Source organism: Argentina silus, assembly GCF_951799395.1.
Source record: "Argentina silus genome assembly, chromosome: 5".
Classification (NCBI taxonomy): Eukaryota; Metazoa; Chordata; class Actinopteri; order Argentiniformes; family Argentinidae; genus Argentina; species Argentina silus.
Window position 1 is genome coordinate 20,274,058 of NC_139659.1, and position 14,666 is coordinate 20,288,723.

Sequence of the window (14,666 nt, forward strand, 5' to 3'; positions counted from 1 at the left end):
ACAACTCCAGGGTCTGTTCATTCACTACCATTAGTTAAAATCCATGTAGTGATAGAATCTGTATCAAAATCATCCAGTGCTTAATTTACTACAAAACCTGATTATTAATTAATCTCAACGAGGAAGTGTTAAGAGCTGACGTCTGATATATACTGTATAGACACATAGATACGGTAAGACAGACAGAAAGGACAGAAAATAAACAATTAAAATAAAAAAAATAAAAAAACAACGGAATGCTTGTTACAATAGAAGACATAATGTGACCGTGTGAGAAATGTGTTTCTTATGTACATGTTACAAATGACATCTAAAATATACATGCAATTATTATCATCCACTATAATAATAGATATTAGTTATTATTATTGCTCAAGAATCCACTTCAAGTGTTTTACAGTGTGATCAGATATGCTCGTTAAATTCAGTTCAGATTTTACAAACTGACATCATATAAAAAAATATATACTTTCTCTTGAATAATATGTTGATTTTTTGAAATACAGCACCATGATTATTTAAGATGATTTAGTTCTTATGAAATGTCTTACTGAAATGTACACTTCAAAACAAACAAATCATGTTTCTCTTTTTGAATTGAAATATCAGAGATGACTGAACGTTCCATAGACCAGTACAATAACAGGCCATTATAGAACCTTCCCTAGACCAGTATTATAACAGTGTTCTAGAACCTTCCATAGACCAGTGCTATAACAGTGTTCTAGAACCTTCCATAGACCAGTACAATAACAGCATTCTAGAACCTCCCATAGATCAGTGCTATAACAGGCCATTCTAGAACCTTCTATAGACCAGTCCCATAAGAGGCCGTTCCAGCGTTCTAGAAGCTTGATAAGTGTTCTGTGGAGGAATTCCTCATCATTTTAACAGGGGCATACAATTTTATTTAACCAAATTATCGGCCAATTGAAATGCATTTGATTTGAGAATGTTCTTAGAACTCTCACTTAGAGCAATGGACATTGAATTGAGCTGAAAACAACCATGACACAACTTAAATTCTACCCGTAGATGTCATTTCCGGACGTTTCAAAGGACCTATGTTACATGTATGTTACATACATGATAAATTCACATTCACGTTATTCCTAGTATAGATTGTTCATGTTGGCTAACGCACCAAGCTGCCCTTTGAACTTCACATCATCCTCTCTTTCTAGTTCACCAGTAGTTTCTACAAATTAATAAAATCATTCACTCAACCACCATTACAGTATTATTCCGGAGTAAAAACCCTTAGTATTATTTTGACCTGCACTGAACACAACTGAGTGACACAAAACGAGCTCAGAAAACTACAACTCCCATAATGTGTCCTGGCTGCCCAGTCTGAGGTGGGAGGTGAGGGAGTCAGAGGTGAGGGGTCAGGCCCTGAAGCTCCAGCTCCTCTGGAAGGGCTGGCTGAAGGGTTTCTTCAGTGTCAGCAGCATGAGTTGAGGTTTGAGCCGCGCGGCTTTCTCCGGGAGGACAGCTGCCTCGCTCTCCGCCGTGGGGAAACGGCGCCGGTAGATCTCTGGGTACGACTTCTGGAACTGAGGGGCGGAAGGACGGGGGCCAGTTCACACACAGCCAGAGTACAGACCGTCTTTGACTTTTATTCATTTTATTCACTTAAACATCTTTGTCGTTTATTCATGTCAAAATGCCGCTAAAAAATACAGCTAAAACGCTGAATTAACCGAGGAACGTGATGGCGCTTTCACTTAGCGCTTTTCACAGCGATGTCATCGGCCATCAAAGATGGTTACTCTATCATGAAATATCAGTTTAATATATAATAATATCAGTTTTGACTGAAATATCAGTTTAATTTCCTCCGGAAATGTTTACATAGTGGCAGAGCCGAGTGGTTGTTTGGGGAGAACCCTGGGCTGTTTGAGTCTCCTCCGGTCTCTGGGCACACCTGCTCAGTCCCCCGGAGAAATGAGACGAATCAACCAGCACAGACAAGGGAAAGGATGGGGCGTTCAGTGGCGTAGCACACTAAGGCGCGTACCATATCATCGCAAGGTCCCTGGTTCGATTCCGGCCATCGACATATCCTGCATGTCATCCCTCCTCTCTCTCTCTCACCCATCCTTCCTGTCAATCTCTACTATCTCTATCCCAATAAAGCAGAAAATGCCCTAAAAGCATATTTAAAAAAAAAAAAAAGAAGACAAGGGAAAGGATAAGGCGTATATATATCAATGCAAGTGGAAGGGGATGAGGATGTGCGGGAACTAAATTGGGAAGGCTCTCGGTGTAAGGAGTGAGAGTTAACCTCTGACCGCTGGTTATCAAATTGCTATGATTCTGTGCTTCTGCTACGGGGATTCCTTTGTGAAGAGGGATTTGCAGAAAAAGTGTTTTTCACCTGTTTGAGCCTTTTCCTCTTGTCCTTGTCGGAGAGCTCTGTGTCGGCGATGAGGCCCTCCAGCAGCTCCTGCATGGGGCCCTGGGACCCCGTGGTCCTCTGCTCCTCAAACTCAGCATGGCTGATCTTCCTGCAGTAGGAGGGGGACGCCAGGGAGGCGTCCGCATCCGCGCCGACATACTTTATCTGGAGGAGGGAGGGGGGGAGGGGGGGAGGGAGGGAGGGAGGAAGGGAGGGGGGGAGGGAGAGGGAGAGGGAGGGGGTTAGATGTCTGTCGCTCTGAGGTAGATAGGGGAGAGGTCTGAAAATTTGATGATATATCCACATATACACAACAGACACATTTGTTCTCTCCCTCTCAGTCACACACACACACACACACACACAGACAGACACACCTGTACCCTCCTGAGGTGTGAGAGGTGGTCCTCTACGTGTCTGTGCAGGCTGGAGGGGACCTTGAGGACGTTGTCATGGTGATCCATCATGAAGGTGACCAGCTTGGTGGCCAGAAGCTCGTCCAGGTCCACCTCGTCAGACGAGCCCAGGACGCAGCGGGAGAACGTCTGCACCATCTGATCACACATACACATACACACGCACGCACGCACAGACAGACAGACAAAATACAATAGGTCAAAAAATGTCTCTTCCACAGACTTATTACATACAACAGACAGACAGACGGGAGTACAGACACACAGACAGACCGACAGGCAGAGAATGAGACAGACAAACAGAAATACAGATAAACAGACAGACAGACACACAGACAGACAGACAGACAGACAGACAGAGAGACACACAGACAGACAGACAGACATTCAGACATTCAGACAGGTGTCTATACCAGGGTGCGTGTTGCTATGGCGTCGTTGAGTGGTGGGAGGGCGGGGTTGTGACAGACTCTGGTCATGAGGCGGAGCAACAGCTGGAGCCTCCTCCGATTGGCCGGGGGCAGGAGGAGACAACACACCTGGAGAGCCTCCTCTGCTACCTGCTGCTGGGGCAAGAGACCTGGGGGGGAGAGACAGGGTTACACACACACACACACACACACACACACAGACACACAGAGACAGACACACAGAGACAGACACACGCACACGCACATATACACACACACACACGGAGACAGACACACGCACACACATACACACACACACACAGACAGACACATGCACAGACACATGCACATACACACACACACACACCTAAGCAGCAACCGACTGCTAATGGAGGAGACCAGAGAAAAGAGACAGCGGCAGCCTCTCACTCACACACACACTCACACTCACACTCACTCTCACTCTCACTCTCACTCTCACTCTCACACACACACACACACACACACACACACACACACACACACACACACACACACACACACACACACACACACACACACCCTCCCTCCTCTCCAGAAGAATGGAGGAATGACTATATAAAAGAACTACTGACTGAGAATGTTGACGAACACTTCGTAGAGCTGGAAGGTCATCAGAGGCTCCTTCAGCCTCTGGAAGTACTCTGCTACCGTCTTCAACACGTCCTTCTCAAAGCCTGTGTACATGGGCTGTCTGGTCTCACCACCGTTAGGCCCTGGGAGGGAGGGGGGGGGGGGGGGGGGAGACAGACAGAGAGGGAGGGAGGGAGGAGAGGGAGGCAGGGAGAGAGAGAGAGAGACACGTAAATAACACAATTCACAACGGTAAACAAACCTACGAACAGATGTTCATAAGCAATCAAATAACCCAGGATTCATAATCCTTTGGGTTCGAGGACGACTCGAAACGTCGACACCGCTAATGAAGAAGGCAATCCCCCCCTGAGCAGATGCGGAAAGTTTGAAGCTTGAAGTTTGAGGTTTGAACGTTAGTTTGTCGGCGCCGGCGATACTCACAGTTAGCCAGACATTTCATGGCAGAGAGCACCCAGTAAGGCATGTCCTCTAGTCACGCCACGCCAGGAGAGAAGAGAAAATCAGTCACTCATTTCACTCCGTCATCAGGTTTTTACATTATAAACAGTAAGAACGGCGATACATCGGTCAGGGGAGGCTGGTGGAGGCAGCAATCGGAGGACGGGCTCATCGTAGCGCACGGGACGGAAAGAGTGTCTGACGCCGTTCATCATTCCGTTCCGTGCGCCACGATGAGCCCCGTCCTCCGATTATCGACCTCCGCCGGCCTCCCCTGCTGTGCTGTGCTGTCCCCCGACGTACCGGCTTTGTTCTTCAGTATGACGATCCCCGTCTTGTTGACGCTGAAGACGTTGTGAACGATGTGCTTGGCGTTGACGTGTTTGGACTCCAGCACCCCCTCCATGGACTTCAGCCCCAGAACCCGCTGCAAACTAGCCCAGCGCAACACAATTACAACAGCTGGCAAGAGAACACGGTTATCTGAATACAGTATTACATTTACATTACATTTACGGCATTTAGCAGACGCCTTTATCCAAAGCGACTTACAACAAATACATTTGTTTTAGTAAGTGAATCATCTATCCATCATCCATCATCTATCCATCTGTTAACAGGAGAGTGTGGCTGAGGTGGCGTGTGGGTCAAGGGTGGCGGAGGGACATACTGGGCGATGGTCATGGACTTCCAGATGTGGTCCACCTGCTTGGGAGTGATCTCCCTCCTGCGGATGAGCTTACACTCGTGGACCTCTCCGATGGCGATGCTGTGTCTCTTGTTCCACATCTCAGAGTTCTGGAGCAAATACACCACATACAGATACATGACATACAGATACATGACATACAGATACATGACATACAGACACATGACATACAGATACATGACATACAGATACATGACATGCAGATAAATGACATACATGACATACAGACACATGACATACATGACACACAGATATATGACATACATGACACACAGATACATGACATACATATGTGTTCCTTCATAGTTTTGATGTCTTCAATATTAATCTACAATGTAGAAAATAATAACAAATAAAGAAAAACCATTGAATGAGAAGGTGTGTCCAAAATTTTGACTGGTACTGTACATGACAAAGACACATGACATACAGACACATGACATACAGACACATGACATACATGACATACATGACGTACAGATACATGACATACAGACACATGACATACAGACACATGACGTACAGACACATGACATACATGACATACAGATACATGATGAGTGGTCTATGTCCACCACACTTATGGGACGCGTGAGTGAGGAATTATTATGGACATTGAAATGTGGTGTGATACATCTGACTTCACACACTCACACACACACACACACACCCACCCACACCCACAGCAGCCCTCTCTCTCACCAGGACCAGCGGTTTCATGGGGAGGTTGTCCTTCTGTGGCAGCTCCTCGTAGTCGTCCCAGCGGATGAGGCGGGGCAGGTCACTGCTGTCTATCACCATCGGGGGGCGCTGTGGCAGGGGCTTCAGGGGGGACGTGGGAGGGAACCTGGCGGGAAAGAGGAGATAGGAGGGGAGCACTCAGGTACGGATCATTCCTCATTCACATGCATTGGCCTTTTGAGAATCCAGTCTCCTTGTATACCACAATGCACTTCCCATATTAGCCATTAACCCAAAACGCTAACAGTGCCGCCTCTTGGTTGCACCCTCTTTGATGACATGAATCATGAGGGAGACAATAATCTACCACTGTGTCCCTGAAGTGTGTACTTGTCTACTACCCGTACATTGACAAATCCTTTGTAGAAAGTAGCTACAAAGGGGGTGGAGACCGGTTTGAAACGAGTGACATTTGGCGACACGTTAAACCAGTTTTCTTCAATGTTGCAAAACAGTCCTACCCGGTCGGAAAAGACCACGCACATTAGAACAAACAACCATTCTACGGGCATGTGTGTGGGGGGGGGGGGGGGTGGGGGGGGGAGGGGCTCTTGGAATGTAATACTAAATGTAATTGCGACCACATTCTCCCATCGCTCCGTCCAGTTCAATCCAAGCCAGGTGGGCTAATCTTTAATTCTCCAGACCTCCAAAGGCGGTGTGAGAACGGCGTGATATGGAGGTATGGCTGCGTGACACTAGACTACTGCACACAGACCGCTGGGTCTCTGCATGTGGTGTTTGTGCGTTGGCCTGGTTCTGAGGCCTTGGGCTGGGCCTGTCACAGCGTACGCACCACACACACACACACACACACACACACACAACAATAAGATAGAACACAACAATAACACGTGTGTGTGCCCCTTTCTGGACACACACGCACACGCACTGACACGCACACATGCACAGACACACACACACACACACACACCCCGCCCCCCCAATCAGGACCTCACCTGTACAGCTGTCCGTTGTCCTCAAAGTCCTCGTTCCCGTAGCGTCCCTTGATGTCTTCGATGACGTGGTTCTTCAGGAACTTACGGAGCAGCTGCAGGGTCTGGTAGCGCGTCACCTCCGGCCCAAAGTTGTGGTTCCGCCTCAGCAGCTCGTGCAGCCAACCAATAGCCTCGGAACCGGCGAAGCAGTTGTCGTAGCTACGGAAGTGCGCCCAGTGTCTTCTCAGCGGCATGCCTCCGCGGAACAGCTTGATGGTTTCATTCCACTGTGGGACAGAGAGAGACGGAATAAGGAAGAACTAGGTACAGGGGAGGCTGGTGGAGGTAGAAATCGGAGGACGGGCTCATTCGATTGCGTGTTTGATACCATTCCTCATTCCGTTCCGTGCATTACCATGAGCCCGTCCTCCGATTTCTACCTCCACCAGCCTCACTGGACTACCATCTCGACCAGCCTCCCCTGATTGTTTCAGAAAAATTAAACAATTACACTCTGAGGATGGGTTGATGCCAGTGGAGGCCGGTGGAGGTAGAAATCAGAGGACGGGCTCATTGTAACGCATGGAACGGAATAGGGAATGGTATCAAACACGTGTGCTGGGCGGAGCGGTGCTGGCCTGGTTACATATCAACCAAGTCACTGTGACAGTGGTGCTGGAAAGGTCAATGTGAGAACAGGCTTCCCTGACAAGCACAGTACAGTACAGTTCAGTAGTATGTATAGTTTATTTTGCACGTTGCCAAAACAATATGTTGTGGATATAAGAAGAAGAAGACTCTTTATATGGCCATGCAATCAATTCTCATCAATTGTAGGAATTTGACACATGCACACCCCTCCCGAGACAACACACAGACTGCACACACCACACCCCCCAAGGGAGAGCAGAGCTCTGAGCACAAGGCAGCCAGGGTGGGGATCGAACCAGCAGCCTCTCTAACCTCTAGGCCAACTGCCACCCCAATATATATATACAAATGGTAGGTTAGATTGGCTAGATGAGCCAACCAGTACAAGTAGGAACGGCTGTGACATGAAATCTGAATTTACCCATAATTGGTCCCCTCTATAGCGAGGCCTAGCCCGCGAGACGCACAACGATTATTAGGCATATTTCTCTCAAGGTCCCTAGTAAATAAGGTCTAATTTGGAGTGGCCCCATGTCTGCAATTCTTATCTCATTTCCTATCGTCTGGGTAACTACACGGGAGACTACATGGGGAATTACACATCAGGCAATTAAATACTGCAGCCCTCCAACCAAACGGCCCAGGGGGCCTGGTTTCCGCCTAAACACATCCTCCACAAGATCACAGTTCACCCATGCATGCTGGTCGACAACTGGAGATTGAAGATTGTAGATTGAAGATTGAAGAGCCATCTCTTCAGGCTACATCTTAACGGTCCTTCCTAAAGACCTCTTCACCCCCACTACCCCCCTGTACAAGTTTCTCTCCGGTTTAAAAATAATAATAATAATCCTTCTTCTAGCATTGTGACCGCCTATGGCCCCTGGTCTGAGCATTGACTACTTTACCTTATGATGATGATTCACTTATTTAAACAAATGTATTTGTTGTAAGTTGCTTTGGATAAAGGTGTCTGCTAAATGCCATAAATGTAAATGGAGCCTAGATGCGTCGTTTATTCCTTCCTAATCAACCTATTTTCGCAAGCAGTGCCGCTAGAACGCTTGGGCTAGACTTTGATCCTAGAGGGGAAATTACAATGTTGCAGCCACCAGTGACGATCACAACACAAAGGACAAGTGCAAAAACGTAACAAAGTACAAGAACACAAAGTATAAAAGGTTGTGCAGTGGAGGAATAACTGATGTACATATATACAGTGTTATAAGTTAAAAACGTTGGAGTATTGTACGTGTGATGCATATTTACGTCAAACTGTGATCACCATAACAGCAGCAGTTGCACGAAACAGACGTGTGCTGGACACAAGTAATACGTATAGTTGATAGATATATACACACAGTGCAGATAAGTCAGTCCTATGCTACAAGGAGTTAAGTGAATAAAGTGTATTTCAGTGCAGGTTCAGGTAGTTGACAGATATGCAGGTTCTGTGGTAACCAGTAACTAGATTGTAGACCAGCACTGGACAGCGCAGAACATCCCTGATGTTAGACATGACAGTGACCTACATGACAGTGACCTACAGCCATAAAAACAATCAATAGTTAACTTACAACTCATCTGATTAAACAGCAACATTACGGTATCTATCAACCTATACATTTTGACTGGAAATCGGCCAACTGAACTAGCTAGAAGCCGATCTGTCCTGTGCCAAAAATAACAAGAGACGGAACATTGGCAGACGACCAGCACACACACACTCACCAGCTTCGTCGCCCTGTAGGGTCCCGGTCCGATCATTTCACCCTCCATCCTCGTATTATTCAGATATGAATACCGTTTAACGGTAACGTAAGTCAAACGTTCCCAAACGTTATTGGAAGCTGTTGTTGACGTACAGAACAGTGCGTGCCATTGAACCGCTAGCCTAGCCGCTAGCTACACGCCTGGCTCACAACAAACTTTGAATCTCGGGCGTTACAGTATGGCGCTGTGATTGGAGGAGAGGCGGGTCACATGGTTCATTGTCCAAATATGGGAATGGGCAGGACAACATGCCAACTTCCGGTGGGTGACGTAGTACGTGGATGAAAACAATTCAACTATGGGCGTGGCCTACTAGTCGCCACAGATTTAGCAACGCGAATACTACAGTGAACTAGTTACGGGTTAAGCCTGAGAATCAAATCAAGCCTAACTATACTGCATCAAAGGACAAAATCCAAAAAAATCACAAGAAATGACGTCAATAATTTATTGCAACATTGAGCATATAAAAGCACATTCAATTTGTTTTACAATATTGGTTGTGGTAGTAGTCTACTTTGAAATACACAGTATTCGTTATTGACTGCAGAAGTAAAATACAGCTTTCACTGAGACAATTTGTTCTCCTTCACCATGGGCACATGAACAAATGCAATTCCAATTCATGGCAGGTTCCTTCAAGAACATTTAAAAGCTCAGACAGCCTTCACACACACACTAGTCCTCCCACAATACAGAAACATTAAAAATTACATTAAGATAGATTAAATAAACATTGAGAATATATCAAAACAAGATCCCTAAGCAGACAAACCATAAAAGCATTTCAGGAAGTGGTTTTCACCTTGATGGCAAAATCTGATAGCTAGGGGTCCAATGGCCTTCTGAAACAGGATCAAAGCTCAAAATCTGTGAAATGTCAGACAACATACTGAATCCAAGGCTTCCTGGCTTAGCCACTCATCAACCTGTTCACACACAGCAAGACACTTCAAGTATCATCACTTCCTCCAAAACAATATCCTGCAGCCTGTTCTCAGACAAGCCATATTGTAACATTACAGTCTTTAACATCTGGATAAACCAGAGAATTCTCTTCTTCCTTTTTTTTTTTTTATGTACAGTCAATTGTTCCCTGGAACTTAATTTCTGAACCACAGTGATATACATAAACAAACAAACAAACAATCTCAGAACTACCCTCAACAATAACATCACCACGTGAAACTGGATGTTAAGAATCAAGCTTGTAAAAAACATGATTGGAAGTGGAGTTGAGTGAAACAAAGTGAGGACATGACTGAAATGGCTGAGGTGTAAAACATCTACAAAGAGAACGCAACACTGTAACTTGTGGTAATAGTGGAATGACGTAAACCAAAACCTGATGGATGGGAGCAGGCCTCCTTTACTCTTCCTTCATGTACATGCCATTGCCATGGTGTACCCCGTTGCCAAGGGGAACGCCGTTGGCGACCCAGTTGGTTTCCCGCTTGGCGAATCCATTGGCATGGTGAACCCCATTGCCTGCGTGACAACCGTTGGCGTGAACACCGTCGGCATGGTAAACCCTGTTGCCGTTGCAATCGCCGTTTGAGTGAACATCTTTAGCCTGCGCACCGTTGGCATGGTGAACCCAGTTGGGATGGTGATAGCCATTGGCGTTGTGGGTGATCTGGGGGGGCAGCCTCTTGCCCTTGGTGTAGGCGTGGTACCAGAAGTTGAGGAACAGAAGCAGGAAGACCAGCCCATAGATGCCAATGATGTAGATGAACACAGGGAAGCGGTAGTGGCAATCCTCCAACAGGAAGTACTGGCCAATGTGGACAGTCACCATCATAAACTGGACCTGGAGACAGGAGATGGGGGGGGGGAATTTACCATCTAGTTCTAGATCACCAACTAAACTGAGACACTGGCCACAAAATGGCACCGAGGGAAAAGGGCATTCCTCCACTCCATTCTTCTGCTTCCCATCCAACATTGTATATGTAAAGCACCATAATAACAGTCTTCACACACGCAGATGTGTTCATGCATTGCACATGTCTGTCTAACATGCTACAGGTGTGTTCCACCTACCAGCTGGATGGTGGTCATGTGTTTCTTCCACCACAGGTACTTCTGGTAGGCGGGGCCCAGGGCCGCCAGGGCGTAGTACGAGTACATGATGATGTGGACGCAGCAGTTGAGCAGGGCGTGGAACGTCCCCAGACCACCGCCAGAGAACTTGACCCCAAACCACCAGGTGAAGGGCATGATGGAGTGGTGGTAGACATGGAGGAAGGTCACCTGGCTGTTCTTCTTACGCAGGACGAAGAAGATCTGAGAGGGGAAGGAAGGGGGGGAGGGGGTTAGATCAATGTTTGCTTATGTTTCTGATCAGTCTCATCGACCCCATGTAGAACATCTGAAATGCTCAGTAGAAAAGATCTTGATTCTTATAAAACAGTCACTGTTAAGTAGAATACTTACAGTGTCCAACATTTCAATGAACTTTGAGATGTAGTACAGCCAGCAGGTCCACAGCATCTGAAGAGGGAACAAACAATAAATTAGCCTTTCATTGTCAAATTCAAAGACAGGGATCAAATCTTGTTCAGATTTCAATTGGGCTGTGTGCGCCGCTTACCCGAACACCCTGTGGCGAGTTAGAGTAGTCGACAAGGTCACAACGGTATGTGTAGCCAGTGGCCCAGCCAGCCATCAGAAACTAGATACAAATGTGGTCAAATTAGTCACAATTGAGTAGCCTTCATATAAAAAGCATCGACATGAAAGAGCAGATATTTAATTCTTCAGAGCACTCATTTCAAACAGCCAAGATTGTAATATTGCAAATAACCAGCAGATGGCAGACTAGTAGTGGAAACGAATGCACCGTCTAGCATCACAGGAATAGACTGGTGTGAAGTTGAGCTGCATCCCAATACTCTACCCTATTCCCCCGATAGAGTACACTTGTACTTCCCCACAAGGATAGAACACATTGGATTGGTGCAAATGGGATTGAGAGCATTTCCACCACACCTTAACCAGTCCCATGTGTGGGATGAGAGTTCAAATCCCACACTTCAGTGAAAAGTGTGGACAACTGGGACACAGGCGTGACCATGCATTTGTAAGCAAGACTTCCTCATGGCACCCACCTCGTAGACCATGTACAGGGAGAAGGCCACGATGCTGAAGTTGTAGACGATCATGACGCGCTTCAGGTCAAAGGGTTTGCGGTCCGCCATCAGACGAGGGCCCAGCGTTGTGACGAAGTAGATGTAGGCGGCAATGATGATGGTCTGAGGGAGCGGAGACGACATGAGGAACCAGTCCTCTGCTCTGAGGTCTGGGGGGGGGACAAGATACAATGTTACACACAAGAACTGTTGGAAGGGAATAGGGGTAGGACTTCACAAGCAGAGGTAGAGATGAGAACATACATTGACTTGGAATATCACATCATATATACACACAATATAATTTTAAAGTGTCCTTGTGGGCACCGCAGATTGCAACCTACAGTGAACTAATGTATTAAAATAATATCTTAATCATAATAGTAATTAGATCTTCACTTCACAATTACAATCTGGATTAGGCTATGAAGCAATATTGCTAGACTTACCAGCATGCTTGATGAACGCATCATAGAGGGGGACAACTCTGGAGGCCAGCACATCCAAAGCCATGAGTTATCTTTCTAGTAAAATAAAATGTCTTTTTCTCCTGCAAAAGAAAATGAGTGAATAAAACTCAGAATAAAAGTATAATATCCCCATGTTTGCAGACAAACAGCTGATCAGACTGGAGGGTGGCTAGACCATACAGGAGAGAGATGTTCCAAATAGTGTCACCAAAGACCTTCGTTTTAAAAGAACTCCCATTTGAAAGGTTCCTGGCAGAGACCCCTGTACACAAAGGTAGGCAGGTTTGACCTCAAGACAAGTCATTGCTGCGGTTGATTTAGTTGGAAAGGACTGTTGCTGATCATTAATGAAGGCTATCATTACACAAAGCTAGACTGGGAGAGTCAAATGCCATATACATGTGGCTACATTACATCCGTAAAAAGCTTCTACACATTCATGTTCAGTCTATTGCAGAAGGAGTTCACACCATTTTTTTTTTTTATTATGGACCATTTTTTTTATTATGCATTTCATATGCATCAGCCTGCCGGGTAAACCAACAGATAAGCATATGGAATGTACAGCCGTTGTTTGGTCTGGATTGCGAAGGTCGCAACGTTCCCCGAACGTTTACACAAGGCTGGTCCATCGCAACCGTTACCTAAACGACGCAAGCAATTCAGAAAGATCTAGAAGGCTTAAATCACTACAAGGCTACTACTGATAGCTATAGGCTGTGTATTTACTTAAGAAACTGTTTTATAGACGCCGTGGGGATGGGTGAAGAAATCCAGCCTACCAAAAAAAACACTATTGCGCATTAATCAATCAGAAAGCCATTATCCACCGGTGTGGGTTTGTGTTCGGTTTTATTGCGCTAAGTAGGCATAGTAAAGTATATGTAGCATAAAAAGAAAAACACAAAATAATTAAATTTAAAAAGGAAGTTGACTAAATCACCGCAACACCAATCAACAGGATTCATTTTCTGGGAGAGAGAAAACAAACCGGTTCGATTTATGAGAAGTTGACAAACATTCCTCTCCGCCTTCACTAGCTAAGCCTAAACTATACTGTAGCCTAAAGCTCATTTCAAAATCTGAAAAAACGGAACATGAAGTTCCTCTCGACAAACCTGTGGTGACGGCGGCGACTTCCCTTCTCCTCTATCACTAAACACACCTGTCGCTGTTCAGCCTCTGGAATGGCTCACCTGTCGGTGATGCCCGGTACTTATCCCCCCCTAACAGGTGTCTCCTCCCCCGGCCAGGTGGAGGGTGGGGCCGCTGAAACCTCTCTACTTACCACCGAAACTACGGCAGCCCGCTTATTGGTCCGTTTTGTGAGGGACTGAGTTTATCAAAACTACGGCAGGCCGCGCATTGGTCCGTAGAGAGAGGGACTGAGTTTATCAATGAAACGTGACGCTGTTTCACAACCTATGCTGTGTGACCAGTTAGAACGGCAGGTAAACAATGCTGAATGTTTGATGTATGCACTTTGTCAGTTGTCTTAAAAAACTAATATTGAAACTCTGTGGACTGAGATGGTCATGGTCATCACTCACTGATCACTCTCATTCACACATATGTTGGCTTTGTGTAGCAATAGAAAGCATTAACACTTCAGTCCTAGTTTCAGGGATGTAACGGCTCTGGGATGGGGTTAGGCACATTATCAATAGAGTCAATGGGGCCATAGTGAGAGAGACCATAAACACAGACACACACGCACACACACACACACATGCACACACACACACACACACACACACACACACACACACACACGCACTCATACACACACACACACACACGCACGCAAACACACACACACACACACACACACACACGCACGCACACACGCACGCACGCACACACAGATGGGGTCATGTTAGTCCCTATGTTGTTGCTTTTGTGGAGAATCACAACAATGCCACCGAAGGAGTGGTTGCCTCCTTTCATCTCTC

At 46.2% G+C, this 14,666-nt stretch overlaps 2 protein-coding genes across 3 annotated transcripts; both read right to left on the reverse strand.

Annotated features, from left to right (window-relative positions):
• LOC310804779 (DEP domain-containing protein 1B-like) lies at positions 1 to 9,213 on the reverse strand. Its single transcript, XM_083670117.1, has 11 exons — positions 9,072 to 9,213; positions 6,711 to 6,976; positions 5,713 to 5,857; positions 4,972 to 5,099; positions 4,605 to 4,735; positions 4,284 to 4,331; positions 3,842 to 3,982; positions 3,231 to 3,397; positions 2,779 to 2,955; positions 2,381 to 2,566; positions 1 to 1,556 (listed from the first exon to the last, which is right to left on the reverse strand). Exons 1-11 carry the CDS (start codon positions 9,117 to 9,119, stop codon positions 1,389 to 1,391), a joined length of 1,605 nt encoding a protein of 534 aa, XP_083526243.1. The 5' UTR covers positions 9,120 to 9,213; the 3' UTR covers positions 1 to 1,388.
• A 334-nt stretch (positions 9,214 to 9,547) lies between these two features.
• LOC310804243 (very long chain fatty acid elongase 7-like) lies at positions 9,548 to 13,895 on the reverse strand. 2 transcript variants are annotated; one of them, XM_083669399.1, is made up of 7 exons: positions 13,833 to 13,895; positions 12,694 to 12,794; positions 12,224 to 12,414; positions 11,707 to 11,787; positions 11,550 to 11,606; positions 11,157 to 11,399; positions 9,548 to 10,923 (listed from the first exon to the last, which is right to left on the reverse strand). In XM_083669399.1, exons 2-7 carry the CDS (start codon positions 12,755 to 12,757, stop codon positions 10,483 to 10,485), a joined length of 1,077 nt encoding a protein of 358 aa, XP_083525525.1. In that variant the 5' UTR covers positions 12,758 to 12,794; positions 13,833 to 13,895; the 3' UTR covers positions 9,548 to 10,482. The 2 variants fall into 2 exon arrangements, with proteins under 2 accessions (XP_083525525.1, XP_083525524.1); XM_083669398.1 differs by lacking the exon at positions 13,833 to 13,895 and having other exon boundaries at positions 12,694 to 13,800.
• Between the last annotated feature and the right edge of the window lie 771 nt (positions 13,896 to 14,666).